Here is a 27,743-nt window from a genome sequence, read left to right as displayed (position 1 = left end):
ATTCTAATGCAAGTGTGAACTGTAATTACTTCATATTGAAAAGTGTAACAAGAAATCAAAAAGAAAACAAAGTAGTATTAGTATAGCTGAAGTATTCACAGGGTTTATTTTAAACCACCTGCAAAATCTGAAATAATGCGATACGCAAATATAGCATGAATATTCAATATATTTAATATCCGTTTAATCCAACATTTAAAAATGGAAATAAATCAGATCGAAAAATGTATGTGACTGTATGTAAAAATATTAAATACACACAGATCGTGTATTGTTGTTTATTTTCATATTCATAAAGACCAACAGTCCATAACTTGTAAATGACAAGCTTAATTTATAATATAGCAAACCATGGACCCCTCGCATATAATATGTTTGGACATTGAACATTTTCTATCTCTCCATTCGATCACTGATAAAGGAAACCAATTTATAATAAAATGTCTTATCCTGTTCTGGGATAAAAGGGTAAAAAACTCAGGATAGCTCACTCAAGAAACTGGGAAGCACAGTTAAGGAAATACATTTATTAGCGCTATTGCCAAAACAAAGAAAAACAAATAGGACTTCAATTACGCCAAAGTAATGTGTTTTGACATTCCATTTGTCTAGTAGTGGTCTTTAATTTGACTCGTCCGATGTGGCGTTACTGTCCAGCAGAGGTTAAAGCAGTTGAGCTCTGGAGGACGGGCGCGAGCACCTCTTTCAACTGTCGCTGCCTGGTCTGCTGTATTTGTTGTTGGGTAGAGTGCAGGTACGAGAGGACTGATTCAGCCATTCTTCTTCATGCGTCTGGGCCTGTTGCTGTTGCTCTGTGAATAAACTCAGCAAGGCTTGAACCTGCTCCTGGTCTTTAAAGGGACTGGGTCTGTAGCTGACCCGCAGCCACGCCTGGTACTGAGAGAGAAAGGAGGACATCACAGGAATGTAAGTGCTTTAATATAACCATCAAAGCTAGAGAGAAACTGGACACGAGAGCCCTTACAGATGACATACTTGCTATGTATGGTTTGGGGCAGAAAAATTGCAGTGTATATTTGACTGAATAAGCCCACTGTAAAAAACAGCTGTTGAGTGATGGCCTCTGGCTTTCTATGACAACCTGACCACTCCATTACAGGCTTTTCTGGAAAGTCCTGGAATTGTATGAGTCTTACTTTCGATCACAGCAACCTGAACCCTTTTTAAAGCAGCGAATGCTGACCAAATGGTACAGGGCCCAAATGGGCATCATACAGGACTCTTAAGTAATTCTGACCGAAGCAAGTGATAGATTTCCACAGAATGTTATATCACTGCCTACAAACACACCTTCCTAGTGGGAGCAGATGACTGTAACAGTCTAGTCTGGATATGTCATGTCTTAAATGGGGAATGGGAATTCCCTGGCACACAGCCCTTGCTCGGGCTCAATGCTGGGATTGAGTGGGAGGGCAGATTTCCGGTAATTTTCCAGGCAGACTTTCCTTAACAGAGTAAGCAGAATTACAAACCTGGAATCATTTTTTCACACACTGTAACGTAAATAATCTACAGAATATGCACCACCTCTTCACACAGCTGTAGAACAAGAAACACCCACTCGCTTCGATCTAGTCACATATCATAAACTTATCCGAATTAGGCTACAGCAGACTAAGTTTACTTTAAAAACAAATTGAACTTTTTTGTATTAAAAAGCATTATCCAGTTCACAAACCACTTCTCCATTTGATCACATCCCCAAAAAGTGGTTCTCCCATTTAGAAAGCTTTGTTTTTACAAACACAATTTAGGCCCGGTTTCACAGACAGGCCTTAACTTAAGTCAGGACTAACTCTTAGATACATTAGGATATTCAAGTTACTTTTAACGAACAAATGGCACCGACATATTGAAGCTCAAACATTCATTTGCTTCTGGGACTATCTTTAAGCCTTGTTTGTGAAACCGGTCAACTCATTTAAAACATGATTGCATGCATGTATGCATGTATGTATGTATGTATGTATGTATGTGCCTATATAAGCACATCGGCATATATAGTGAAAACCATACAACTCAGTTTAGTTGTGCATCAGTGCAAGGGCAGAGAGACACTGCGTTTCACTTCTCATCATGGTTACCTGTCCAAAACCGTCTCGCTGAATATAAGGACCGACATTTATCACAACAATCCGTCTCTTCATCTAGAAGGGTTCTTTCATTTCTTCTCAAAGGGCTGTCTTTCTTCAGAACTGTGCTGTTTCCTGAGAGCGGCACAGAAGTCAACCCACCCACAGTCGTATCCGCCAATAGCCACTTTAGGAAAGATATTTCTGTCTGCAGTTCGGTCAATACAGAACTAGGTTTATACAGATGAGGCTCTCTAAGTATTTGTAAAACGTAATCAAATGAACCAGAAGTTAACCCATGAGAAAAAAAACGCATGGTAAGAACGTAATTCCTCTTTATGTTGTTCTCAAAAATCTCAGCCTGACACATTTAAAACCACTTTAACAGCAAACAATATCGTGTTGAGAAGAGAAGCTCATGTTGCAATATTAACAGGTTCCCCTTATTCACTCTTCGTACCCCTTTATCCCTGAAAAGTCCAACTTATGGTCAGAAGCACTTTGAGTACATTTTTGTCGCTAAAGTCTTTGCATCTTACATGAGGCAGCAACTCAAGCTCTAACGGGAAACCCAACTTCACACCTTCACACAACAAATGTGAGAACAGATGCAAGACATCAAGTTTGCTGATGACACAACAGCAGTAGGCCTCATCAGCCACGATTAAGCCCATCCTACATAGAGGAAGTTATAGAAAACAACCTTTCCCTCAATGTGGAGAAGACAAAGGAGATTGTGATGGACTAAAAGAAATAGTTCATCCAAAAATGGTTTCCGTTGACTTGACCCTGGTCATTTTTACGGGAACCAATTTTGGGTAAACCGTGCCTTTAACCACACCCCACAGACCATCGGCAGCTCGACTGTGGAGAGAGTCAAAAGCCCTTAATTTGTGGGTGTGCACATCACAGAGGACCACCAACACCACATCACTCTCCAAGAATGGGCACCAACGCTTCAGCTTCCTGCGCCGGCTGAAAAGTCTCCCTCCACCAATCCTCACCACAGGGGCACCGTCGAGAGTGTGCCGACCAGCTGCGTCACTGTCTGGTAGAGGGACTGCAGTGCAGCACGGATCTATCTCCAAACCAGACAATGCTTTGTGTGTGTGGGCGCACAAGACAAATAATACAGTTTGCCATTGCTTGTGGAAAAATCATGATAAATAATTATTCATCAAAATGTATTTTAGCATTTTTGTGCAGAGCCAAGTAAGTGTTTATGTTGGTACGAGGTTACCTCATAGAAGCTTTAATGCATATTGAAATAGCTTTCCATTTACAGATGACACAAATGTGCTATATTCAATTTACTGAGAACAAGAGGAAGTAACTTCGTGATGTTTGGACAGGACTAAATGTGCTTCTATTCTGTAATGCCTTCTACACACCTGGATGAAGAAACCCTCAACCGGGCAACACAGAACTCTCTAATCTCTGCCAACCCATAGTCTGATGGCCAGAAACCTGAGGGTAAGATTTAATGACCATACAGTGACCACATATCAACAACTGCCCATCACTTTACGCATCGGGAAAGCGAGATCCTTTCTGTCTGACCATGTAGTGCAGGTAGTGGTGACATTACAACAATGATTACGTCTCTCTTCCTCTGTGTTCCAATGACCTGTCAATCCCCACTCCTGCTGAGACCATCACAATCTTTAAAAAACAGCTTTTCTGCTTTTTACTTCTGCTAAACTGCACTTTTGTACCACTCCAGCTTACTCTTACAATTTGTCATAAATTGCATATTAAAAGATGTTTTAGAATGATTGAAGCTCACAGACAAGGACATGCAGAATTAGAAAATGTGTTCGCCACTGCAACCTATTGCTTAGAAATCGTACATAATAATTATTTCTTCCTCTCTTTATTTTTGCCTTTAAATGTTCTTAAGCTGCTGGGTCTGCGCAACACGCATAAAGTTGAAAACGTTATAAATCATAAACTTAACATTACTCTGTCGATTGTGTGCTTTACCTACTGTTTAACTCAAAACACTCGCATCATAAAAGTAAAGTGATATTGAGCATGGCACTGTGAAAAAAGGCCCAATGCTCGGCTCGCGTTTCAACAAACTGTCCCGAAGCTTGGCCCTTTTTGTCGGGCTCAAGCTGGAATGCAGGGCTCTATGTTTATTGGTTGCACATATTAGTCCCCAAAAACAGGATGAAAACAAGAGGTCCCCATTACTGCTAAAGTGGACCAAAAAGGACCAGAGCCCTCCTTCAGGGACAGAAACAGTGTGAACACAAAAAGAACTCGGACCTTTTTCATTTGGTCCACTTACAGGGGTCTCACGACTTTCGCCGCTTTCTTTGGCCAAGGCCCACCCAAGAGGCCAAATGACTGACAGGTATAGCAACCAATCACACGAACGTCTCCCGGAAATCCTGTGATATTCAACCAATCAGGCGACGACTTTGAACGTGCTGAAGTGCCTTATGCATCAACATTTAGCCAAAGGTGCGTCTGAGCTAACCTGCAAACTCTCACAAATACGTTTTGCAATGTCTAGAAATGGTCATTGTTAGTAGGATAGCATCCCACACATCACGCCACCATGTTGTACTTCAGTGACACTTTAATGACCTTTGAGAGTTTGCTTTTGGATGAGGACTTGAATCTGCCTAACTAGTCTTACAAGTTAACCGTCTCTCTTTTGAAGACTGGTATTTACATTTTTAAATCTCATATTTTGTTTGGCACCTGAGAGAGGAAGATCTGTACCTCTGAAACCTGTTTCATCTGAAACTCCTTCAGCTGTTGTTGAAAGCCGTAATTTGGGCCCACAAAGGATCTGACAGCCTTTATGGCGCACAGACACTCCTCCCAGCTGTAACTGGTGACGGTCATGAGGTAAGCCACCACCATGGTTGTACTGCGAGACACTCCTGCAAGACTGAAGTGAGAGATTGAATGTTAATAGCATAAAGTGTTTGTTCATTTATACAGAATACAGGCAAAGTCAGTGTGAATGTGAGCCTGCAATTTATTTGGTCTAGACTGTAATACTGGAAACGGTGAAAAAGCATGATGTTGCAACAAGACAAGCAAGGTGTTCCTGTTAAACCACTGTTCCTGTAAAGTGCCTCCAATATTGAATAGCTCACATACTGTACTGAACCCTCGATAACACAAAAACAGAAAACGGATAAAACACCTACCAGTGAACTAGACACGCCCCTCCATTGAGTCGACACTCGTGGATAAAGCATATGCACTCTTTAAAATGTTGAGACCTGCAAAATGTAATGTGAGAAAGACAGAATAAAACCAACAAAGTCACCCAACGGCAATGTGGGAAAACTGACAGCATGACAAGACACGTGATCAAAATCTGGATATCACATATGTATTTTATATACACATATATGTTAACTTTCCCTAAATACATGTACACATAATACCGTTGTTAAAAGTGAATCTGAACTTGTTTTCTTTGCCGTATTTGAGGTCTGAAAAATACAAAAGCATCATCTCTATTATTTTGACCTGTTCCTCCAATTTTCATTTTCTGCAAATTTGAAATTTGGTAGTTAACGGAATGAACAAAATATATATAATTTTACCTAAACACATACATACGTATGAATAGTAAATTCAGAAAAACTGAAAATGGTCTTTGCAATGGTATGAAATGAAAGGCGACTGTATCTAAGTGAATACTGAGCCTTCATGCCAAAGTGACTCAAAAAGCAGCTAAGAAAGGATTACAGACCCCAACAAACTACTGAAAGTAACATACTTCCTAAGGATACGAAAAAGGTTTTAATATTCATCATCAGAGTTTTGGAAATTCCAGAAATAAAGATTTTGTTTGGTAATTATACAATTCATATAGTAGACTCTTTGGTGATGTCTTTGTATAATGACAACCTTTATTATTTTAATAAGAAAAACAACTTGGACAAAAAGTACCTAATGCTATACTTTCAATTCAATTCAAAATGACCAGACAAGGTATTTTTAAGAATTACATAAACAAATATTATCATTTGATCAATGAAAAACAATGACAGCTCTTTATTAGGCTTTAACTTCACAAGTAACATTCTGATTTTATTATGTGTTGAAAATATCAAATCACTACACATTATTATTCCAGAGGGACATGACACGTTTCAGCCGAAGCTCAGCGGATATAGCAAAGAAACGTCTTGATACGAGTAGTGAGTTTTAAAATAGTTCTCATGTTCCAAGCGAGGAAATAATAATATTATTAAACAAAACTGTAAAAACCAGAGTATCATTTGAAAGCTGCTCTAGATTCAGGTATGATTGAGAAACATATGATTGCAAAAACCTTCAATGTGCTGATTTCCCAATCCAGCTACCAGAGCACTTATCACAACCCTAAACTCTATTCATTCACCATGGAAGGCAAATCCTTCTTTTATTTAACAGTATGCGCACTTACAATGTACTTACCCTACAGTTACATGAGATTAGATTTAGGGGTGGGTTCGGGATTGTAACACTACACAGTTATTGTTGTAAATAGTACAAAAAAGATGCTAATGAAGATTGTAATAATATAGACATTACGTCAATAGAAACTGTTTAGCATATTTACATCTTGAAAATAAATGTTTAAGGCAAAAAAAAAAGAACTTTATTTCCATAAAAATCTGTGTGTGCCTCCCATTAAGGAGAGAAGACTACAGTAGATGTGATGAAACATCCGGACCGTTAATCCTTATTTTAAAACTGTGAGATTGTGACAGATGGGTTTTAATAGGTCTGGTGGCCAGTGCACAGTTTCCTTTCCTCTGGATTGCATCAGGGGACAGTGTCTCACACTGATAGCACGCATGCATCACCCAAACAGCTATTTGATCTAGAAAAAGTCATTTTTACAGTGGTTGCTCATATGCAATACATTTCTTAATGATTTAAAAACATCATTTGATTTCGAGTGTATGTAAATGTCGTGCAATACAAATGTGCTGCTTTTTGGATGGTTCACAATACCTCATGGCCAAAAGGTGCTTTTAATCTGGTCTAAAACGGACTCCTATAAGGTGACTCCTAAGAGTATTTCTTCCTTCGTTTGGTTTTTGGACATTTCTGGATTGCTGTTGAGTATGTGAAATAATACACGGTAAACAGCATTAAAGGGCGTTCACATTGTACTGTAAATATATGTAACTACATTTGCATCCTTTAAGGTCGCGCGCTGCATTGTTCCCGCTCACTCAAATGAATGTATTGTGCATGCTGCTAATGGTTTTCGTTTCATTCCCGAACGTTTTTTCTCCAAAATCGGACCGCAAAGGCTGGATGCTCTTTCTGAAAACTGAATGTGTTCTCATGGATGTATATCTTTTGCCAGCTTACCGAGACTTATCCGTGTTACATCCGTATATAATATCCTGCCGTACCACAAACCACTACAGTCTTGAATTCAGACATAAACACGTCACATTCATCAATAGCCAAAACATTTGAGATCGCGACAGTATTGACAGCGTTTTAACATTCGTCAGCTAGACTTTATCGTTATACAGTAGCTGCGATGTGAACCCTGCCCTCTCCTAAATGAAGGCCAATTATTTCTATAGTTATCATTATAATGTGAACGTCGGTACATAAGAACTGTTTTAGATGTACACACACAATTGGCCAGTACCTGCGTGAAACATGCCCACTCGTTGATCGTTGAATGAGGAAAAGAATGTTGTGAAAGTGTCTGTCCATAAGCATCAATTCTGACTATTAGAAAGTCATGTGACTGTGAGGAACAGCAGTAGTTTTCAAATTACTCGGACAATTTCTACAATCAGAAGAATTTTGTTATTTTAAGTGTCGTGTGAGCTCTACACACATTGCTTGAGTGTCTCTCAAAAAAGGTTTGTGTGTTGTTCAATATATTTGGGACTCACAGATTTTGGCTGGAAGCATCAGCAGCATTAATGCACAGATAGGTCATGTCCTGGTGATGAGACAAACACAATAAGACATTATAAATACCTGCAAAACAGCTGAAACAATTCTGTTCAACATTCCCATGAAATACACTTCGACCCTTGAATGAATCGTTACATGTGTCTGCACTGTTTGTACAGGAGACTGTTATCCGGTATCACACTTCTCTTTTGTTCCACGTTTTTATGTCAACAAGGCGTAATCCACAAACATTTGTTTCATAATGTAACACATCAATAAAATACATTTCAATAGTTCAGTGTTTCCCACAGGACAACCCAGCCAGCTGTTACTTAAAAATCCAGATTTGTAAACGCGACATCGTCTGATAAAATCCCAATGGCGGACCACCATAATCTAATGAATGAATGGGAAACACTGTAGTTCAAAATCACATGTTCTGTGTATGACACAGTTACTCTTAAAGAAAGTGTATGGACTACTTGCACTTTTCCTTTGTGACGTACTTCACTTCCGTCTTGACTAGTTCCTGGTTATATTTAGGAGGTTGTTAGTCTGTTGACCTTAACGGCCGTCTCAGTTCAACTCTTTATTTGAACTGAATCTTAGTATTGTAGAATCTCACATAATCTTAACATGTGAAAGGTCATTGTATTGTAGGCAGGTAATCTTTCTCATGGCAGAACTATAATATTAAGATTGAAATCTTGTTCATGAGATTAGGAGGTCGTGTCCCCTCACGCAAGCCCATCGCTCTCGACCGTTACAGTATATCTCTGCTGCCCCCTGCTGCTCATGAATGTTGTAGATCAGCAACTTCTATTCAACAGTCCTACAAGTTCTCACTTGTGACCCTTGACATCCAACACATCTCAACAAGTCAATCGAGATCTTCCGGTTTACTACAATGTGACAGGTGGGTGGGTTTGATCAGGGTTGAAGCTAAACTCTCACCACAGCTATAAATAAACCATTTCAAACCCTCAGATTAAGGCTGACAAAAGACTGCAGTGTGAAAGGACATGTCTGACGTGTGCTTTATGTATGAACATTTATTTGACACTCGCATGCGATGCCTGTGTTAATACTGTGTGAGCTTTACTCTGTGTAGTATGGAGCAGCCTCGTACACTACGGTCTCTGTCAGAGCATATCATCCGTACCTTTAACACAGGCTTGGCATTGTTGCACACAGAGAGGATGTGGGTGATGCCGTGGCGAGACAGATTTTCTCTGTTCTCGGAGTCTGTGTATGGAAACATTTAACAACAACAGTGTTATAAGCATTTACCCACAAAGCTGTCAGAATAAAGATGTATATATGTGCAAAGTCTTAGGAAAACTGTCACTTAAAAGCTGAGCTCGATGCCATGGTCAGACTTTAAGACTGTGACATTTCTACATAGAGCCTTGTGGATATGGATATAAAAAGGAAGCAAAAACATTGAGGGAGAAGTCACATGCCAAGGTTTCACACTTTGGCTTGTTCACAATGCTGACCACACAATGTTTAAGCAATAATAAAAAATTATGTTCTACAAACATCACTAAGGCAGGAAACAATATATAGAGTATGCGGTTAAAAGGCACACATTTACATGAGGGTAATGAAATTATGGGATACATTTCATTTTCCTGTAAACTCTTCCTTGAGGATAGTTAACCCCAAACTATAAATTCTGTTATTAATGACTCAACCTCAAGTCGTTCCAAATCTGTGTTCATCCACAAAAGACCCTATTTGTGTTTTCTGGGGACCTCGTGTCATTTAGAAATAACCTCCCCACATCTGCATTTCATTTGGCGCATTCGCACGGGATGAGCGAAGACTGTGATTTTGCTCCAATTTACAGACTTTGTCATTCGATTTAAGGCTGACAAAATATACAAACTAAATATCAGGAAAACATACAAATATAGCAGATTTGCTAAATAAAATACATTGCTTACCTTTTATATTTCCAAGATAGAGACCATCAACAACCTATATCCACAAAGTAAACAAATAACAACGTTTTAGATTCACATCAAATATACAGTAACATTTACATAATAAAGCGCTTAATTCATTTTGTTTCACTTAAATGTTTTATCGTGCCTTTTTATTATTGGGACTCTTCTATGCACAGATTTTATGCATGTCCCAGACTCAGACTTAAGCAGTGAAAATAAATGTTAATGTTGTTTATGTCTATGTGTTGTTCTTAGAATGCTTTAAGACAAACCATGTGCACATGTATCATTCAAAACTATTGAATGCTGGCTTTTTTAGTTCACGAACCTGTAATCAATCATGTCAACATAAGTCAAATAATATTGTTTATGAGACAAAGAAGATTGTTTCCTCGGATGGAACAGAAGACATTTCACTTTCGACTAAATCAGCCAGGACGCTATCAGCTGATTCCAGGTAGTCTGAGATGTGTAACTACACAGGCAGAGAAATCATCAGGATGTTCACAGTCGTCAGTGATGGAGACAAGAGAAACAGGGACGACTTCAGGCAAAACGCTTCGGCCACACCACACACTACCACCAGCCACATCGATGCCAAATATGAAAGTTACTCCAGGGATTGGAAAGGATGGACGAACACCAACCACAACATCGCCTGTCAACATCTCGGACATCAAATGAATTCATGTGTAATCCAGCAATATAAACTTGACATCAGTAGTTTTTGGTGATGTATGTATATGTATCGCAACTGTTTTATAAAGGCATTTGCTTACATAAAAACGAATAACATTAACATTTTATCCGACAGCGCTGTGCCTGTGTCAAAAGCTTTCAAAACCTTTGAGACCGTCCTTGGAAAACTGCAGTTTTGCAGAGAAAATACTTGTTTTGAATGCTGAATTTTGACATGTCTTAAAGCATATTAAAAACAACACAGTATAAACAACTTGTATTTCACCACGGGGGGACTTTAAACAAATAAGTAGCCTGTGTCGCTGTGTGTGGTAGAGGGTACAGGCAAACCCAAACTGAACCAATTTGCTGTGAGCAAAGTGAAGTTAATTTGGCAAACCATTGAAGTGCCCATTAAACAATGGACGGATGCCTTAATCTGCCTGGATCTCCCAAACTGGGTCACCGTGCAAGAGACTGGTGAGAAAGTGGTCAGCAATGGCCTGTATCACCAAGCGAGGTCAACAAACACAGAGTTGCAGAGTAAGTTTTGAGTTGACAAAACCAGACCGATCTGGTTTAGATCAGGTTTAGCTGTAGCGCAACGCTTGGTATAAAGGTTGTCTGTCAAATCCGGTTTGATCCAGAGTATGTGAGGCGTGTGCACCTGAATTGTAATCAATATGTAATAATAAATGTATACAATACAAATAAACACTTCGCAGCAAACGTGTACCATTTGAAACTTTTTCATTTGGAGCGAGAGATGCGAGGGGCACGGCTTCACTGCGTCATATACACGTCACGATATCACAGCTGATTGGTCCAGTTCTGGATTCCGACCTCTAACCCCTAAAAGCTTCCAGAGCAGGTTAGCCGTGTAGCGACGAAACCAATCTGCTCAAACTAAACGAGACCGGGTCAAACCCCAAACCGTCTTCGTGACCCCACCACTGCTGTAACAGTGAGCATACAGTCATCAAATATAACATCTAATAATGTAACGATGCGTCAGATTGACTGTTTTGATTGGCCAGAATAACACCTAGCGGAGTTTGCTCAAACTAGACCACATTTACCCAGAGAGCCCCCGACTACACACGCTTCCTGAAACAGGACTCTCTCTGGAGTTCACATTACCTTATTCATTCCGTTGCCCATAGTTCAATGTTTCATGTAGATTCACGCAGTAGTGTCATCTCTTTGCGTCACTAAAACCACAGTGCTGTCCTCTCAGTGTATGAAAGCGCATAATAATACAGCATAACGCAAACGTCGAGCTAGAGAAACAGCTGCCATGACGCAACTTCCTGTCTTCTGCCAAATTCAAAACATTAGGCTTGTTTGAGATGAGCACAATCTGCGCAGAACCGAACACCGGTGATCACCGCGAAATGCATGACGGTTAGGAAAGTGTCCGAGGTATATGGAAGGCCATTTAGGCAGAAATGTCTTCAGACGTAACGTGTACAGACGCTATAACGCGTGTACGCGTTATTGAGCCTAAAGACGTCATTTCGTGTACAGACGTTTTGGTTTAGCCAATGGTAAGCCCCAAAACGGAAGGATTTGCATAAAATTGATTAAACATATAGCCGTGACGTCATCGTTCCTTCATGAATAATGCATTTAAACGTGACGTGCCCTTGTGCGTGGCATTGCATATGGTTCTACTTGCGGATACGTTCCGGATGCGTCAGCAAGACGTAATTTTAGGACAAGGAAAAAGAGAGCATTTCAAAATACAAGCGGTAGAAGTAGACAAGGAAAAGCAATGGGCTTTGCGAAATTTTCTTAACAATTGCAGACGCGTTATTCAAGAATGTGTACATCTTTGCATGTCAGATAATGTGGAGGTTTTTTTGATCTGCTACTCCTCACAGCGTTCCCACTTAGATTAGATTAGATTCAACTTTATTGTCATTACACATATACAAGTACAGTGTAACGAAATGTAGTTTAGGTCTAACCAGAAGTGCAGTTAGCAAGTGCAGGATATACAGTTAGAATAAATACAGAATACAATATTAGGAAAATATTATACAGTGGGCATGGATTATGAAAATATTTTAAAGTAGGTATGTTTTTATGACAGTAGGTTTGTACTATGAACAATATATACAGATGACTATATACTATGAACATTAACACTATGAACATTAATGTACAGGTGGATATGAGCAAATAATAATTTAGACAAAACAATAGTGCAAGTGACTTAAGTGTGCATACATTATTGACATTAGCTGTTAAAGTTGCAGTGCAATAGATGAGTTAATGCGGTTATTAACGTTACGGTGCAGTATAAGAGTTAATGCAGTTGTTGAGGTTACAGTGCAGTAGATGAGTAGATGCAGTTAATAGAGTTACAGTGCAGTAGATGAGTTAGTGCAGTTATGAAAATGGTCCATTAGTGCAAGTGAGCAGTATAGAGTGCAAATGATGCTGTGTGTGTGTAAACAGTCCGGTAGAGCAGATAACATGAAGTACTGGTGTGTACAGTTCAGTCATGCATGCAGCCCTGTAGTGCAATGTAAACGATGTTATAGCAGCTTGGAGTTCAAGGTAAGAGAGGTAGTGGAATCAGTGGGGGGCAGAGTTCAATAATGAAACAGCTCGGGGAAAAAAGCTGTTTCTTAGTCTGCTGGTTCTTGTCCGGAGGCACCGGAAGCGCCTACCGGAAGGCAGGAGAGTAAACAGTCTATGAGCGGGGTGAGAGGAGTCCTTGAGAATGCTGCGAGCTCGACGCAAACAGCGTTTCTTCTGGATGTCCTCAATGGCAGAAAGTGTAGTCCCTGTGATGCGCTGGGCTGTTTTCACCACCCGCTGCAGTGCCTTGCGCTCAGCAACAGAACAGATCCCGTACCAGACTGTGACACAGTTGGTCAGGATGCTCTCTATCGTGCAGCGATAGAAGTTCACCAGGATAGTTGAAGACAGTTGGTTCTTCTTCAGTGTCCTCAGAAAGAAGAGACGCTGGTGAGCCTTCTTGACCAGGCATGAGGTGTTGGTGGTCCAGGACAGGTCCTCCGAAATATGAGTCCCCAGGAACTTAAAACTGGAAACACGTTCAACAGCCATCCCATTAATGTGGACCCGTGTGTGCCTCCTTTCGCCTTCCTGAAGTCCACGATGTTCTCCTTTGTCTTGGAGGTGTTAAGGAGCAGGTTGTTGTCAGTGCACCATGTGGCCAGGTGCCGGACCTCCTCCCTGTATGCAGTCTCATCGTTGTTGCTGATGAGACCAATCACCGTTGTATCGTCTGCAAACTTGATGAAGGAGTTAGATCCGTTCACAGGCCTGCAGTCGAGTGTGAAAAGGGAGTAGAGAAAGGGGCTCAGTATGCAGTTTTGCAGTGTGAATAATATGTTTTGTTAAAATATATGTTTTGAAATGCAAACTAAATGCAGCATATGATATTGGTTAACCAGTACACAAAACAGAGTTTTTTCCACAAAATACTATGTTTAGTAATTATAAATTTAATTATTTATATAATAATATTAAACTGTATTTTCGCCATGTTTTTAAGCAAAATAAAAAGAGTCAAAGGGAAAGTGTAGCTAAAATGAAATATGGTAAGGGCTACATTTCCAGATGTGACTTTTAGTTTGACAGCGGAAGTTGTGGGTTTACGCGTCTACACGCAATAACGCATCGACGCGTCTAACGTCTGTACACGAAATTACGTCTTTAGGCGCAATAACGCGTACACGCGTTATAGCGTCTGTACACGTTACGTCTAAAAACATTTCTGCCTAAATGGCCTTCCATACGTCTAAAGACATTTCTGCCTAAATGGCCTTCCATAGAGTTACGTCCGCCTTGCTATGATGTCATGCTGACGTGTGCCAAAAATCTCTCGCGACGGCTTGAGCAGTCGAGCGCAGTTGCTCTCCTCCGACTGCGCTGTTCAAAAGCATGATGGGAAACGACTGACTGACAACACAGCTTCATGCTCATTGGCTGAGAATGTCACTGATACATTTTCTCTTCATTGTCATAAAGATTTATTGTCATATTCATGTCAGGGTCTTAAAACAAGGGAAGAAATTCTGAAGAATGTTTGCTACAATACAGCTTTGACTTGCATGGTATGGAAAAATACTATGGACATGAAATGGTGTTCAGAACCGAAGGCCTCGCGAATCGATCTCGCAGTACGATGATGTCATAATCTGATGGGTCTGCGCAGCACCGCGCCGTGTTTATTCACTTGCAAAGTGGACCAATCAGCTGTAAGCACAGTGACCTGAAGCGTCACAGTTAACCCTTTAGTGTTAACAAGAATAAGAACTTCGCCAGGAAAGAAAACACACATCCACGGACAATATACTATTTCATTTTTTATTGACAAAGTATATATTTATTCCGGTATATTAAACTCATACCCTATTTACATTGTTGGGGGTTTTGCCTTGTTATCATCATTTCGGGCCTGTTTCACCTCTGTCCTCTCACCTCTGTCCTCTCACCTTTCCCTCTGTCCTCTCAACTTTCACCTCTGTCCTCTCACCTTCACCTCTGTCCTCTCACCTTTCCCTCTGTCCTCTCACCTTCACCTCTGTCCTCTCACCTTTCCCTCTGTCCTCTCACCTTTCACCTCTGTCCTCTCACCTTTCCCTCTGTCCTCTCACCTTTCACCTCTGTCCTCTTACCTTCACCTCTGTCCTCTCACCTTTCCCTCTGTCCTCTCACCTTTCACCTCTGTCCTCTCACCTTTCATCTCTGTCCTCTCACCTTTCACCTCTGTCCTCTCACCTTTCATCTCTGTCCTCTCACCTTTCACCTCTGTCCTCTCACCTTTCACCTCTGTCCTTTCACCTCTGTCCTCTCACCTTTCCCTCTGTCCTCTCACCTTTCCCTCTGTCCTCTCACCTTTCACCTCTGTCCTCTCACCTTTCCCTCTGTCCTCTCACCTTTCACCTCTGTCCTCTCACCTTTCCCTCTGTCCTCTCACCTTTCATCTCTGTCCTCTCACCTTTCACCTCTGTCCTTTCACCTCTGTCCTCTCACCTTTCACCTCTGTCCTCTCACCTTTCACCTCTGTCCTCTCACCTTCACCTCTGTCCTCTCACCTTTCCCTCTGTCCTCTCACCTTTCATCTCTGTCCTCTCACCTTTCACCTCTGTCCTCTCACCTTTCACCTCTGTCCTCTCACCTCTGTCCTCTCACCTTTCCCTCTGTCCTCTCACCTTTCACCTCTGTCCTCTCACCTTTCCCTCTGTCCTCTCACCTTCACCTCTGTCCTCTCACCTTTCCCTCTGTCCTCTCACCTTTCATCTCTGTCCTCTCACCTTTCACCTCTGTCCTCTCACCTTTCACCTCTGTCCTCTCACCTTTCCCTCTGTCCTCTCACCTTTCACCTCTGTCCTCTCACCTTTCCCTCTGTCCTCTCACCTTCACCTCTGTCCTCTCACCTTTCCCTCTGTCCTCTCACCTTTCCCTCTGTCCTCTCACCTTTCACCTCTGTCCTCTCACCTTTCCCTCTGTCCTCTCACCTTCACCTCTGTCCTCTCACCTTTCATCTCTGTCCTCTCACCTTTCCCTCTGTCCTCTCACCTTTCATCTCTGTCCTCTCACCTTTCACCTCTGTCCTCTCACCTTTCACCTCTGTCCTCTCACCTTTCCCTCTGTCCTCTCACCTTTCATCTCTGTCCTCTCACCTTTCACCTCTGTCCTTTCACCTCTGTCCTCTCACCTTTCACCTCTGTCCTCTCACCTTTCACCTCTGTCCTCTCACCTTCACCTCTGTCCTCTCACCTTTCCCTCTGTCCTCTCACCTTTCCCTCTGTCCTCTCACCTTTCACCTCTGTCCTCTCACCTTTCACCTCTGTCCTCTCACCTTTCACCTCTGTCCTCTCACCTTTCACCTCTGTCCTCTCACCTTCACCTCTGTCCTCTCACCTTTCCCTCTGTCCTCTCACCTTTCACCTCTGTCCTCTCACCTTCACCTCTGTCCTCTCACCTTTCCCTCTGTCCTCTCACCTTTCATCTCTGTCCTCTCACCTTTCACCTCTGTCCTCTCACCTTTCACCTCTGTCCTCTCACCTTTCACCTCTGTCCTCTCACCTTTCACCTCTGTCCTCTCACCTTTCACCTCTGTCCTCTCACCTTTCACCTCTGTCCTCTCACCTTTCATCTCTGTCCTCTCACCTTTCCCTCTGTCCTCTCACCTTTCACCTCTGTCCTCTCACATTCACCTCTGTCCTCTCACCTTTCCCTCTGTCCTCTCACCTTTCATCTCTGTCCTCTCACCTTTCCCTCTGTCCTCTCACCTTTCACCTCTGTCCTCTTACCTTCACCTCTGTCCTCTCACCTTTCCCTCTGTCCTCTCACCTTTCACCTCTGTCCTCTCACCTTTCATCTCTGTCCTCTCACCTTTCACCTCTGTCCTCTCACCTTTCATCTCTGTCCTCTCACCTTTCACCTCTGTCCTCTCACCTTTCACCTCTGTCCTCTCACCTTTCCCTCTGTCCTCTCACCTTTCCCTGTGTCCTCTCACCTTTCACCTCTGTCCTCTCACCTTTCACCTCTGTCCTCTCACCTTTCACCTCTGTCCTCTCACCTTTCCCTCTGTCCTCTCACCTTTCATCTCTGTCCTCTCACCTTTCATCTCTGTCCTCTCACCTTTCACCTCTGTCCTCTCACCTTTCATCTCTGTCCTCTCACCTTTCACCTCTGTCCTCTCACCTTTCACCTCTGTCCTCTCACCTTTCCCTCTGTCCTCTCACCTTTCACCTCTGTCCTCTCACCTTTCCCTCTGTCCTCTCACCTTTCACCTCTGTCCTCTCACCTTTCACCTCTGTCCTCTCACCTTTCACCTCTGTCCTCTCACCTTTCACCTCTGTCCTCTCACCTTTCATCTCTGTCCTCTCACCTTTCACCTCTGTCCTCTCACCTTTCACCTCTGTCCTTTCACCTCTGTCCTCTCACCTTTCCCTCTGTCCTCTCACCTTTCCCTCTGTCCTCTCACCTTTCACCTCTGTCCTCTCACCTTTCCCTCTGTCCTCTCACCTTTCATCTCTGTCCTCTCACCTTTCACCTCTGTCCTCTTACCTTCACCTCTGTCCTCTTACCTTCACCTCTGTCCTCTCACCTTTCCCTCTGTCCTCTCACCTTTCACCTCTGTCCTCTCACATTCACCTCTGTCCTCTCACCTTTCCCTCTGTCCTCTCACCTTTCATCTCTGTCCTCTCACCTTTCATCTCTGTCCTTTCACCTCTGTCCTCTCACCTTTCACCTCTGTCCTCTTACCTTCACCTCTATCCTCTCACCTTTCACCTCTGTCCTCTCACATTCACCTCTGTCCTCTCACCTTTCCCTCTGTCCTCTCACCTTTCATCTCTGTCCTCTCACCTTTCATCTCTGTCCTTTCACCTCTGTCCTCTCACCTTTCCCTCTGTCCTCTCACCTTTCATCTCTGTCCTCTCACCTTTCACCTCTGTCCTCTTACCTTCACCTCTGTCCTCTCACCTTTCCCTCTGTCCTCTCACCTTTCACCTCTGTCCTCTCACATTCACCTCTGTCCTCTCACCTTTCCCTCTGTCCTCTCACCTTTCATCTCTGTCCTCTCACCTTTCATCTCTGTCCTTTCACCTTTCACCTCTGTCCTCTCACCTTTCACCTCTGTCCTCTTACCTTCACCTCTATCCTCTCACCTTTCACCTCTGTCCTCTCACATTCACCTCTGTCCTCTCACCTTTCCCTCTGTCCTCTCACCTTTCATCTCTGTCCTCTCACCTTTCATCTCTGTCCTTTCACCTCTGTCCTCTCACCTTTCCCTCTGTCCTCTCGCCTTTCACCTCTATCCTCTTACCTTCACCGCTGTCCTCTCACCTTTCCCTCTGTCCTCTCACCTTTCACCTCTGTCCTTTCACCTTTCACCTCTGTCCTTTCACCTCTGTCCTCTCACCTTTCCCTCTGTCCTCTCACCTTTCCCTCTGTCCTCTCACCTTTCACCTCTGTCCTCTCACCTTTCATCTCTGTCCTTTCACCTCTGTCCTCTCACCTTTCACCTCTGTCCTCTTACCTTCACCTCTATCCTCTCACCTTTCACCTCTGTCCTTTCACCTCTGTCCTCTCACCTTTCACCTCTGTCCTCTCACCTCTGTCCTCTCACCTTTCACCTCTGTCCTCTCACCTTTCACCTCTGTCCTTTCACCTTTCATCTCTAAAAAAGGTCTTCATAAAAATATATTTTCTTTCTCTCCATGTCAATTACCAGTTTGCATTAAATGTCCTTGTTCTTTTCTTCCCCTGTCACTCTTTAGATACATTAAATCTGCTTAATCTATTATTAAATCTATATATTCTATTAAAAACTATGTTCAAACTTCCAACTCGTCAAATGTTAGTGCCGTTTAACTGGACGCTTCAGTCATTGCTGTATATATTCATACAGAACAAACATTGCAATGATTTACAAATCATATCCTGTCCTCTTTCCTTTATCCCCAAATCAAAACTGTTACTTTGAGTTATAGAATGAGATAGGTCAAATGAATAAATAAAATAAAAAACTCACCAGCTTGGACCTTGACAGAAAATGTTGAACAATATAATAAATATTACCTCTGTTAAAGATCCGGAAGACCTATGATTTCATAAACGTGACCACAATAATATTGAGATAATTGTTGCTAATGTCATACCATGACATTGTTACTTCCCTAGCGACATACATTTTTTGCTCATTTTCAGTATTTTTTTGGCCGTTGTTCCAAATTCATCTGTAATTGTCGTTTTTTCTTGATGGTAAAAAGTCCAGCGATTTTTAAGCTGCTTGATTTCCAGTGCATTCTATTGAAAAGTTTTATTGTTTGGATCTCTTTCAGGATTTTTTACATTTTGCTAGCCCTGCATACATTACGTTTTGTGATGGAGTCTGATCACAAAAACTTGAGATTGTGAATAGTTTTTCCATTGTGAATAGTGTTTCCATTGTAATGTCTTAATAATAGTAATTAATACTACATTTCTTTTTTTGAGGTTAGTATTAGTATTCCTAAAATGTAATATCAATTAGCACAAACTATAGCTCATTCGGCATGGGCAATAGATTACAAGTCGATGTGTAAGGAAGGTAAATTGGAACCGGATTTAATAAATCGCAAATGATTTTGCCATTGCAGTGCAATAAGTTTATGGCAAAAAAAGAGACGCTGTATACGTCAAGTGACTTTGATCAAACTTGACCACTTAAATGTTGGTGCCAACTACGCATTGCTTTCTGAAAGCCACCTTGTGGCAGTGACACAGTCGAGCTGTTTCTTTATGAATCATCAAATGTGTTCAAACAAATTGAGTCAAGAGGTACAATACACATTGGAATTTTTATTTTCGAATCTACAAGAACCTTAGGAGGAAGCAATCTTCCAAAATGTATTCAGAAGTAACATGGGCAAACAATAAATAAAGACATGTCTGTTTATTTGTTCGAAGTTGTGCAAGATGGTCCAACGGATTTTAATTTACAGAACATGAATTTATTTCTTCCAAGCATTGTTCTCATAGTCCCATTTGGATGAAAATCCCTCAACAGGATTCATCCTCATGTCAAGCGTTCTCTGGAGTTCTTTCTGTTTCCACTCAGGGTCAAAGGTAGGGGGAACATCCCCATAAACTACAAAAAAACATTTTTACCATTAAGAACATTCATAGAAAAACGTGGGATTAAAACCATGTTTTGAATGGTTCTCGATCATAAAGCTTACCATACTTTCTCTGCCACAAGACAACAAGGCCGGTGAAACCCATAAAAAAGAAAACTCCAGCAACAACTGATTTCCACTCGCCTGTTCCCTTCTCCATTTCAGCAAAACTCTCTTTGAAGCTGATGCGATACACTGAAAATAATAAAAATGAATATCATCATTTGCAAATCAAAATGTGTTTAAAAAATGCATTGATCTTACGGTGGCAATATCACACACATGCAATCTTCTCATCTTTGGACAGAGCCGCCCATGAGCCTTTCTCCTTTTCTTTCAGAGACTTCTGGTCTGGATTCAGCTGTTGCACATACTTGATGTCAGGAAGAGGGCTTTCTCTTCTGTCAAAGTATGCTGGGAGTGCATAGTCCTCCACCTTGGCAACTCCTGAAAGCACCAACAAAACGACGATGACACCGGCCATTCAACTGACTGTGTCTTTGATCAATATCTAGAATTTGTTTCATTATTTGGTGGCAGCCATCTGTTGGCACACAACTTACCGTGTCCACCACGAAGGCAGATAGAAGTTGACAAGGCCCGGCTACCGACAAGACGAAATGCTCTGGTTGCCAACATCCTATGCATCGACAACATGACAAACAATTTAGTATTACTTTTTCTAAATGATACATATAATAAGACAATTAAACAATCACAATGCTGCTTTAATAATCTGTGTTCGCTTTTGTTGTAACGTGACATTTGGATGTTCATAAATGTATTAATTGTCAACTAACGTCAGACTTGCGTATAAACCTTTTTCATTGTAGAGGCGTACACGTTCTCTCTTTATTATTTAACTTTGCTCTGTAGGACTACAACCGATCAATAGCACAGTATAAGACTATAGCACTTATTTCATTACATATGATTGCAAGGCAACGCTGGATATTAGCTTTAGTACTAATCGAACGACACTTCTCAACGTGTAAATGTCAATAACACCGACCGAGGCAGCAGCTATAGCTAACATTACAAGGTCAACACATAACAGAGCAACGATAAACAACAAACCGTGACATTTAATGCCAGAGCACACAAATATACACCCATAAGCGCAGTAAATGTAAACAAGTAGTCCTGTTCAACCTGACATTGTCCTTTAAAGAGATGATCTACAGCACATGTACCGATCGACAGCTAATGCTAATGCTAATGCTAAAACAGAGCAACAGTCCCGACACATTCCTCAATGTCATTCATATACTTCTCAAATCTAAGACGCCGCCGCACAGTAACGCTACACACAAAGTACACGAACAGCATGTTTAAAACATCATGGCAGACAGTTGCACTTTCTTCTCAAATATAAAGACCTCCTCACACACCTCGCGCAGCCGACCGTCACTCTCTCAGAGGAGGATAAGCTACCGGAAGTGAGGCGACACACGACCGGAAATACAAGCGCAAAGCGTCATGGATGACGAAATCAAACTATTGTATACCGTGTTTTAACGCACCTATAAGACACACGCACGCGTGGTATTCAATAAAACACGATGGTTACGTTAGTTTGTTGTTTAAATGTAACACTTCGATTCCGACCATTCAGCTCCGTTCCGATTACCGCTTCCGGAAGTTGTCATTTCTGATCCAGAAGCAGTTTCCGGACGCCCACAACAAAACATCCCAGGCAGATAAAGACGACAGCCGGTCCGGGATCAGTCCGACGTGTAGTTAACAGCCGCGTTCAGCACGGCGACGTTAGACCACGGGCAGCTCTTTAAACATGCCTTTAAAGTTGACCACGCAAGCGTACAGCAAGATGCTCCTGCATGCCGCGAAGTATCCACACTGCGCCGTTAACGGGCTGCTGGTGGCCGAGAAGCACAAGCGGAAGGACGACGCGAGAGATCCGGCGCTGTGCGTCGACTGCGTGCCGCTCTTTCACGGGCCTCTGGCGCTCGCGCCCATGTTGGAGGTGGCGCTCACGCTGGTGAGATTTCATTTATTTGCGCTGCAACTAACACGCGTTCGCATTTAGCGTCAGACCTCTCTGAAATCCCTTTATATGTAGTTGGTGTGGGGCCTCCTCCTATCTGGAGGCTTCGATGATGTCCAGAGAGCGCAGCACGTCTTCAGCAGGGTCCATAAGTCTTTGCGGTCATGTGCACACAGTACATTGTTCACTGAAATGATGATAAACACAGCTGTTGAGTACGTCTCATAATAGCAACACAAACATCCAATGTTGTTCTGCAGACATGCCTCTGCAAGAAACGCCTGAATGATGGTTCAAGGACTTGGTATCTAGAGAACGACTTTCTGCAACTGTTGTTGGCAGAATCTTGAAAAGCGTGGTCTGGTGTGACGGTTCTAGATCTTTTCTGAGAAACAACCCACGGCTACATACAGATGTGTGATGATGCAACATGCCACAGTCTCAAACTGGTTTAATGAACTTGACAACGGCTGCACTGTACTTTAGTGGCTTTCCCAGTCAATGGACCAATAGGATGTCTTTGCAACGTGTAGAAATGAGACATTCACACAGCATGATCCGCGCAACCATTGTTCCAGAAGAACATCTCTGGCTGGTTGTAAATGCAGCAAAACTGAAGTGTGAGAATGGCATCATCTGATTCTGAATGCAGCAAACCTCATAATAAAATGATCAACAACGCAAAGGTTCGCAAAATGGACTGCCTAGCAACCATGATCTGCAATGTAGTCTTGGAAATACTTCTAGTCTTGGAAGACCCAACTCGGGGGATTTATACTATTAAAGATTAAATGATTCAATTACTTTAGGGACCTTAAATAAGTTTAGTGTTTTTGAAACACACCCTTTATATTTTGCTAATGAAATCAAACCTGAAGGTCATTAAAGCAAAACAGACAGTCTTTTGAGTTTGTACATCACATCACATCTCTGGGTCTGATGTCTCTTTCCTCAGATTGACACGTGGTGCAAAGAGAACAAATATGTCATTGCTGGTTATTATCAAGCAAATGAACGTATTAAGGAAGCCAGGTAAGGTCTTTGATGCTCATCTTTCTGTTATCGTTTAATGTCTGCATGTGTTTTGTTGTGACGTCTCCTACTCTTTTAGACCGAATCAGGTAGCTGAGAGGGTCGCCTCCAGAATCTCTGAAAACTTCAGTGAGGCCACAATGATCATGGTAAATTCTGATCGTCTGATTATGTGTCACTAAAGTACAAATATCACAATCTGTCAGACCAGCCGACAGTAAATCTGTTTCTCACACTTCAGCTGGACAACAGCAGGTTTACTATGGATTGCTTTGTGCCTGTCCTCCTCATCTATGATCATCAAGACAACAAGTGGAAGTGCAGAGAGCAGAGCACGTGAGTTCAGTTCACTTTATAGCACATTTAATGAATTCCTAACTAGTGTCATTATGTAGATATTATGTAGCATATCCATGTTATTTGATATATTTCTAGAAAAACATTGGATCGGTGCGAGGGCAATGATAGGTCATGTGTTCATTTTCATTCAACATATTTTGCACACCCTGTTCACGCATACGCCATACGTCATCAGCACGTGATAGCAGGTAAACCGCTGGAAGCTAACTTTCCCCTTGGACAAACTAAAATAAAGACCATCCTAAAACCTTCCACGACATAAAATGTCTAATCCGCAAAGGCAACAGGCTGTTGAGTTCCTGGTTCTGTGAAGTCCCTCTTTCCGAACCGCTCTGATTGATCAAGCTGAGCCAGTCTTTTGTGGATTGTCTACCGTTGAGATGTGCCACCCATTATCCTATCCGTGTACCTGGGGGCAGGATTTATGTCACATTTGGCCGTCGTGATGTAACTACTGCAGGAAGTAGCTCTTTGTAGTCCCAACGAGCCGTTCATTGTAGTCTTTAAAAAATGTGATTTCTGTTAAAGAAAATATCTTCCTTTTCTCTGATCTTTGTGACTTGGCAGATTTTGTTTATGCTTAAAGAGCTATGCTACTCACTAGCTACATTTTAAAAAGGGAAATTCCATCAGACCTCCCCTTTAACAGGAATTTGCTTTTCCATGGTACGACAAAGCTTGTTAAGTGTTTTAGGAAGTTATCTGTGATGGGGGAGTGTATAGTGGATATTTGGCTCCGCCTTAAAATAATAACGTTCTCATAGCCAATCAGCAATAGGCTATGAGTATGCACAAATGCTGGCACCAGAGAGCTTGACCAAACAGGACATTTGTAGACTGTGGAAGCCAATATTTTATACTGATTATTAGTGCTGGGCGATGTACCGGTGCGATGTACCGGTGCAGGGCTCCATTCATAGAATGACAAAGAAAATGATGGTTCATTGTGTTTGTCTATGATATGGTTACAGTAGGACAGAAGAGGTGTGTGTGATGCTGCATAAAATGTAAGGCACAAAAAAGACCGAGTGCATCTTTAAAGAAGAGAGTTATCATCAGTCCAACTCCAGACTGACATTTATGCTATCATAGTATTTATGATTATATCCTGCCATTATCTTGGGTTTTGTTTGATAGGCTGTTATCTCCTTTTGGCGGTGCTCATTTTCATGATCTTTTTTCCTGTTTGCGTTGCAGTGACTGCTTTGAGGATTGGCTAGAGGCACAGAAAATCACCGCCGCTCTTTTAGAGAGCAGGTCGTACGAAAATCTTGTAGACTTTGACAACCACCTGGATGACTTGAGAAATGACTGGACCAACCCTGAAATCAACAAATCTGTGCTACATCTATGCTGAAGCTGCAAAGAAGTCCACTTCAACCAACAAACCCATCAACATTTAAGGAGGATGCATGTGTGAACTCGATACAGTACTGTCAATGTTCTCTTTCACTTGGGAATAATATACTGAACCTAACAGGACGCTGTGTCCTCACGTTTGACAACACCGGCGTCACCCTGTACCAGGGGTAAAGAATCTTGGTCTTGGAGGGCCATTGACCTGTAGAGGTTATTTCCAACACACCTGGCTTGAAGTTTCTAGTAATCCTGAAGACCTTGATTAGATGGTTCAGGTGTGTTTGATTTGGGTTGGATCCAAACTCTACAGGACAGTCCAAACCCCCCCATGACCAGGATTGGCCACCCCTGCCTATAGGGATCCAATGTCAGAAAGGTTTTCATGCAGTAGTTTGTATAATATTCATGTACAACTTTGAATGCTACCAGTTATTTATTTAATTACATGCTGAATTTAACACACATTTGAGTATTTCAAAGCTGAATGGTGTTTTGTAAGAGTTTAGTTTGATTTTAAGGTAGTGGTCAGTTTGTTGGTTTTCTTAAGTACTTAAATGCAGACATGACAGCAACATTTGATTCTTCTGTCTGTAGAAGTTAAAAAAATTGTTAATGGTGAATGAAGGCTCAAATTAAAATCAAAAATATTTTTGCGCAGAAATTTTTAAGAAATGAATTGTAGACTTGTAATCTTCAAATGTGTTGATTAAAAACATGAATTTACCCTCTTGCCTCTTCTCAAAACACACTGCTTCATGTTTAGCTGTAATTAATCATTGTCTTTGGTATTTATAATTAGACATTAAGACGCCACCATTTATCTTGGCCTTTTTTGCCAGGCAGAACAGTGCAGACAGACAGAGAACGATGGGATGAGAGAGAGGAGTACAGGAAAGGACCATGAGCTTCAAACTCACGCCGGCCACAGCTCTTTTGTGCAACATGTCAGCGCACAGTCAAACAGATAATATATACAATCAAAACATCAATACTGTAAACATAGGCTAAGCTAACTACAATGTAGTATTATGCAATGAAATCTCAGTATAATATACACTATTATGCCTTTATTCACAAAAATATGAATATGCACTACAGTTGAGCGATTTGCTGTGACTCAAGTTTTTTTTAGGTCTTTTATAAAGTCTGCTCATGGGGACCCCCGGCTCTCACTAAAGCTGGGCCCCAATTTTTGCATTATTCTATCCCTTGAAGTATGCACTGGTTGTCAGGGTTCTGCCACGAAGTGTCAGGTTTTTCTAGTCTTCGGGCAGGATCTTGACAGTACCATGTCTTTTGTGTGCGTCTCGTCTTTGGCCCCGCCCCTCTCGTTCTCTCATTAGCTTCACTTTAGTGTTTCAGTCCCCACACCTGCCTTGTATTAATTATCCTTGTTAGTCTCCTTATATATTGCCTTTGTGTTTGCTGTCCTGTGCTGAATTGTTTTGTATTACTTTCATGTCGTGTGATCTTGTTGCCTTGCCTTGCCGTAATACCTTACGAACTATTATTTGGTCTCACCATCGTGTATCCTGTGTTCTCGTTTTTGCCCTATTGTGGGAAGTCTTTTGTTCTTGTTTATATTTAGTTTTGTTACATCTTTACCCCATCGTGGGCTTTATTTTATTATTAAATATTCCATTTATGCACTGCTGCCTGCGCTTGGGTTCTTCCCCTAAAAATCCCTGACACTGGTTTTGTTTTGAAAAGTATATACGGTATAATTTAGTGCGCAGCAAAACAATATGCATGAATCGGGACATATTAAAGCATGATGGAAGTGTTGATTTTTTTTTGCCTGTGATCCTTACTGTGTGTTCACATAGAGCGCGAATGAGGTGTCAAGCGCGAGTGATTTACATGTTAAGTCAATGCAAAGACGCGATAGACGCGCTTGCGGCGCGAATAGAGCGAATGAGATGACGCGAATAGCGCGTTAACCAATCAGGAGCCTGCTCTAGTAGTGACGTAGACGACGTAGCTAGCAGAGGCAGAAATAAAAAATGGAGGACAAGCTCATCTCAGTGTGTGGACACCCGGAGCTATATGATATGTGTTCATAAAAATGGAATAAAAAGGATTTTGCTTGGAAGAAAGTGAGTGAGGAGGTCTGAGAATCCGGTAAATTGTAAAAACATTTTCGTGAAGCGAATTTCACTCGCGAATAGCGCGAATGATGCGAATTTCACGCGCGAATGAAGCGAATTTCAAGCGCGAATGAAGCGAGTAAACACAAAATGTTCAAGCGTCCAACTACTCGCGAATAGCATTTAAACATTTCTTCATTTATTATTTGTCATGTTATGTTCATTTGAAATCACAATCTCACACCTTTAATGTAATGCCTAGTATATGCGTGCACAACTAAATCGCCTGAGGACTGACTTGACCGTTGTTTTCAAAGTGGAGGCTGGCTTGACCGCAATAGACTTTGTACAAACTTCTGCTGTGGCCAGAGGTCGGGATTTCAGTTTCCAGTTTTCTCTCGCACCACGCAAAATGTCAAGTGTTTACAAGATGTCTTCAAGATCTCCCAAAAATAAGCATTAACAAAGTACACCGCATCATTGATGCCTGGTCCCCCATTTTATGAGTTAAATGAAACCCCCAGGAACATAGGAAACATCGGGTTATTGTTAGTTAATAAGACCTAGCTTCACCATACACTCAAACTGTGAGGTTTCTACTCTTTCCTCGTGGATCTGTAACACAATGACTT

At 41.8% G+C, this 27,743-nt stretch overlaps 3 protein-coding genes across 11 annotated transcripts; 1 reads left to right on the top strand and 2 right to left on the bottom strand.

Annotated features, from left to right (window-relative positions):
- Window positions 1–73: 73 nt before the first annotated feature.
- dusp22a (dual specificity phosphatase 22a) lies at window positions 74–12,158 on the bottom strand. The gene is made up of 7 exons (XM_079466546.1): window positions 11,756–12,158; window positions 9,935–9,968; window positions 9,148–9,230; window positions 7,982–8,031; window positions 5,264–5,338; window positions 4,827–4,998; window positions 74–897 (listed from the first exon to the last, which is right to left on the bottom strand). Exons 1-7 carry the CDS (start codon window positions 11,774–11,776, stop codon window positions 706–708), a joined length of 627 nt encoding a protein of 208 aa, XP_079322672.1. The 5' UTR covers window positions 11,777–12,158; the 3' UTR covers window positions 74–705.
- Window positions 12,159–19,931: 7,773 nt separating this feature from the next.
- cox4i1 (cytochrome c oxidase subunit 4I1) lies at window positions 19,932–22,447 on the bottom strand. Of its 9 annotated transcripts, none has more exons than XM_079466181.1 (5): window positions 22,324–22,447; window positions 20,832–20,908; window positions 20,551–20,715; window positions 20,332–20,463; window positions 19,932–20,240 (listed from the first exon to the last, which is right to left on the bottom strand). In XM_079466181.1, exons 2-5 carry the CDS (start codon window positions 20,905–20,907, stop codon window positions 20,104–20,106), a joined length of 510 nt encoding a protein of 169 aa, XP_079322307.1. In that variant the 5' UTR covers window position 20,908; window positions 22,324–22,447; the 3' UTR covers window positions 19,932–20,103. The 9 variants fall into 9 exon arrangements, with proteins under 9 accessions (XP_079322307.1, XP_079322306.1, XP_079322305.1 ...); XM_079466180.1 differs by having other exon boundaries at window positions 21,899–22,414; XM_079466179.1 differs by lacking the exon at window positions 22,324–22,447 and adding an exon at window positions 21,792–22,254.
- Window positions 21,956–26,672, top strand: emc8 (ER membrane protein complex subunit 8). The gene is made up of 5 exons (XM_079466172.1): window positions 21,956–22,267; window positions 23,229–23,305; window positions 23,385–23,454; window positions 23,547–23,641; window positions 24,863–26,672. Exons 1-5 carry the CDS (start codon window positions 22,061–22,063, stop codon window positions 25,020–25,022), a joined length of 609 nt encoding a protein of 202 aa, XP_079322298.1. The 5' UTR covers window positions 21,956–22,060; the 3' UTR covers window positions 25,023–26,672.
- The last annotated feature ends 1,071 nt before the right edge of the window (window positions 26,673–27,743 follow it).

Source organism: Barbatula barbatula (genome assembly GCF_947034865.1).
Source record: "Barbatula barbatula genome assembly, chromosome: 10".
Taxonomy (NCBI): domain Eukaryota; kingdom Metazoa; phylum Chordata; class Actinopteri; order Cypriniformes; family Nemacheilidae; genus Barbatula; species Barbatula barbatula.
The sequence above is the reverse complement of the archived record's forward strand: the minus strand, read 5'-3'. Positions and strand labels throughout refer to the sequence as shown.

Coding starts and splice junctions, on each gene's coding strand:
- cox4i1 (XM_079466173.1), bottom strand. CDS start 21,597: ATGCTGTTCGTGTACTTTGTGTGTAGCGTTACTGTGCGGCGGCGTCTT. Junction 20,909..21,538: donor CGGCGTCTTAGATTTGAGAA/GTATATGAATGA, acceptor GTCGATGCATAG/GATGTTGGCAACCAGAGCAT. Junction 20,716..20,831: donor CTGCCTTCGTGGTGGACACG/GTAAGTTGTGTG, acceptor TGGTGCTTTCAG/GAGTTGCCAAGGTGGAGGAC.
- emc8 (XM_079466172.1), top strand. CDS start 22,061: ATGCCTTTAAAGTTGACCACGCAAGCGTACAGCAAGATGCTCCTGCAT. Junction 23,306..23,384: donor GAACGTATTAAGGAAGCCAG/GTAAGGTCTTTG, acceptor CTACTCTTTTAG/ACCGAATCAGGTAGCTGAGA. Junction 23,455..23,546: donor GTGAGGCCACAATGATCATG/GTAAATTCTGAT, acceptor CTCACACTTCAG/CTGGACAACAGCAGGTTTAC.
- dusp22a (XM_079466546.1), bottom strand. CDS start 11,776: ATGGGCAACGGAATGAATAAG. Junction 9,969..11,755: donor TGGGCAACGGAATGAATAAG/GTAATGTGAACT, acceptor TTGTGGATATAG/GTTGTTGATGGTCTCTATCT. Junction 898..4,826: donor AGATGAAACAGGTTTCAGAG/GTACAGATCTTC, acceptor TTTCTCTCTCAG/TACCAGGCGTGGCTGCGGGT.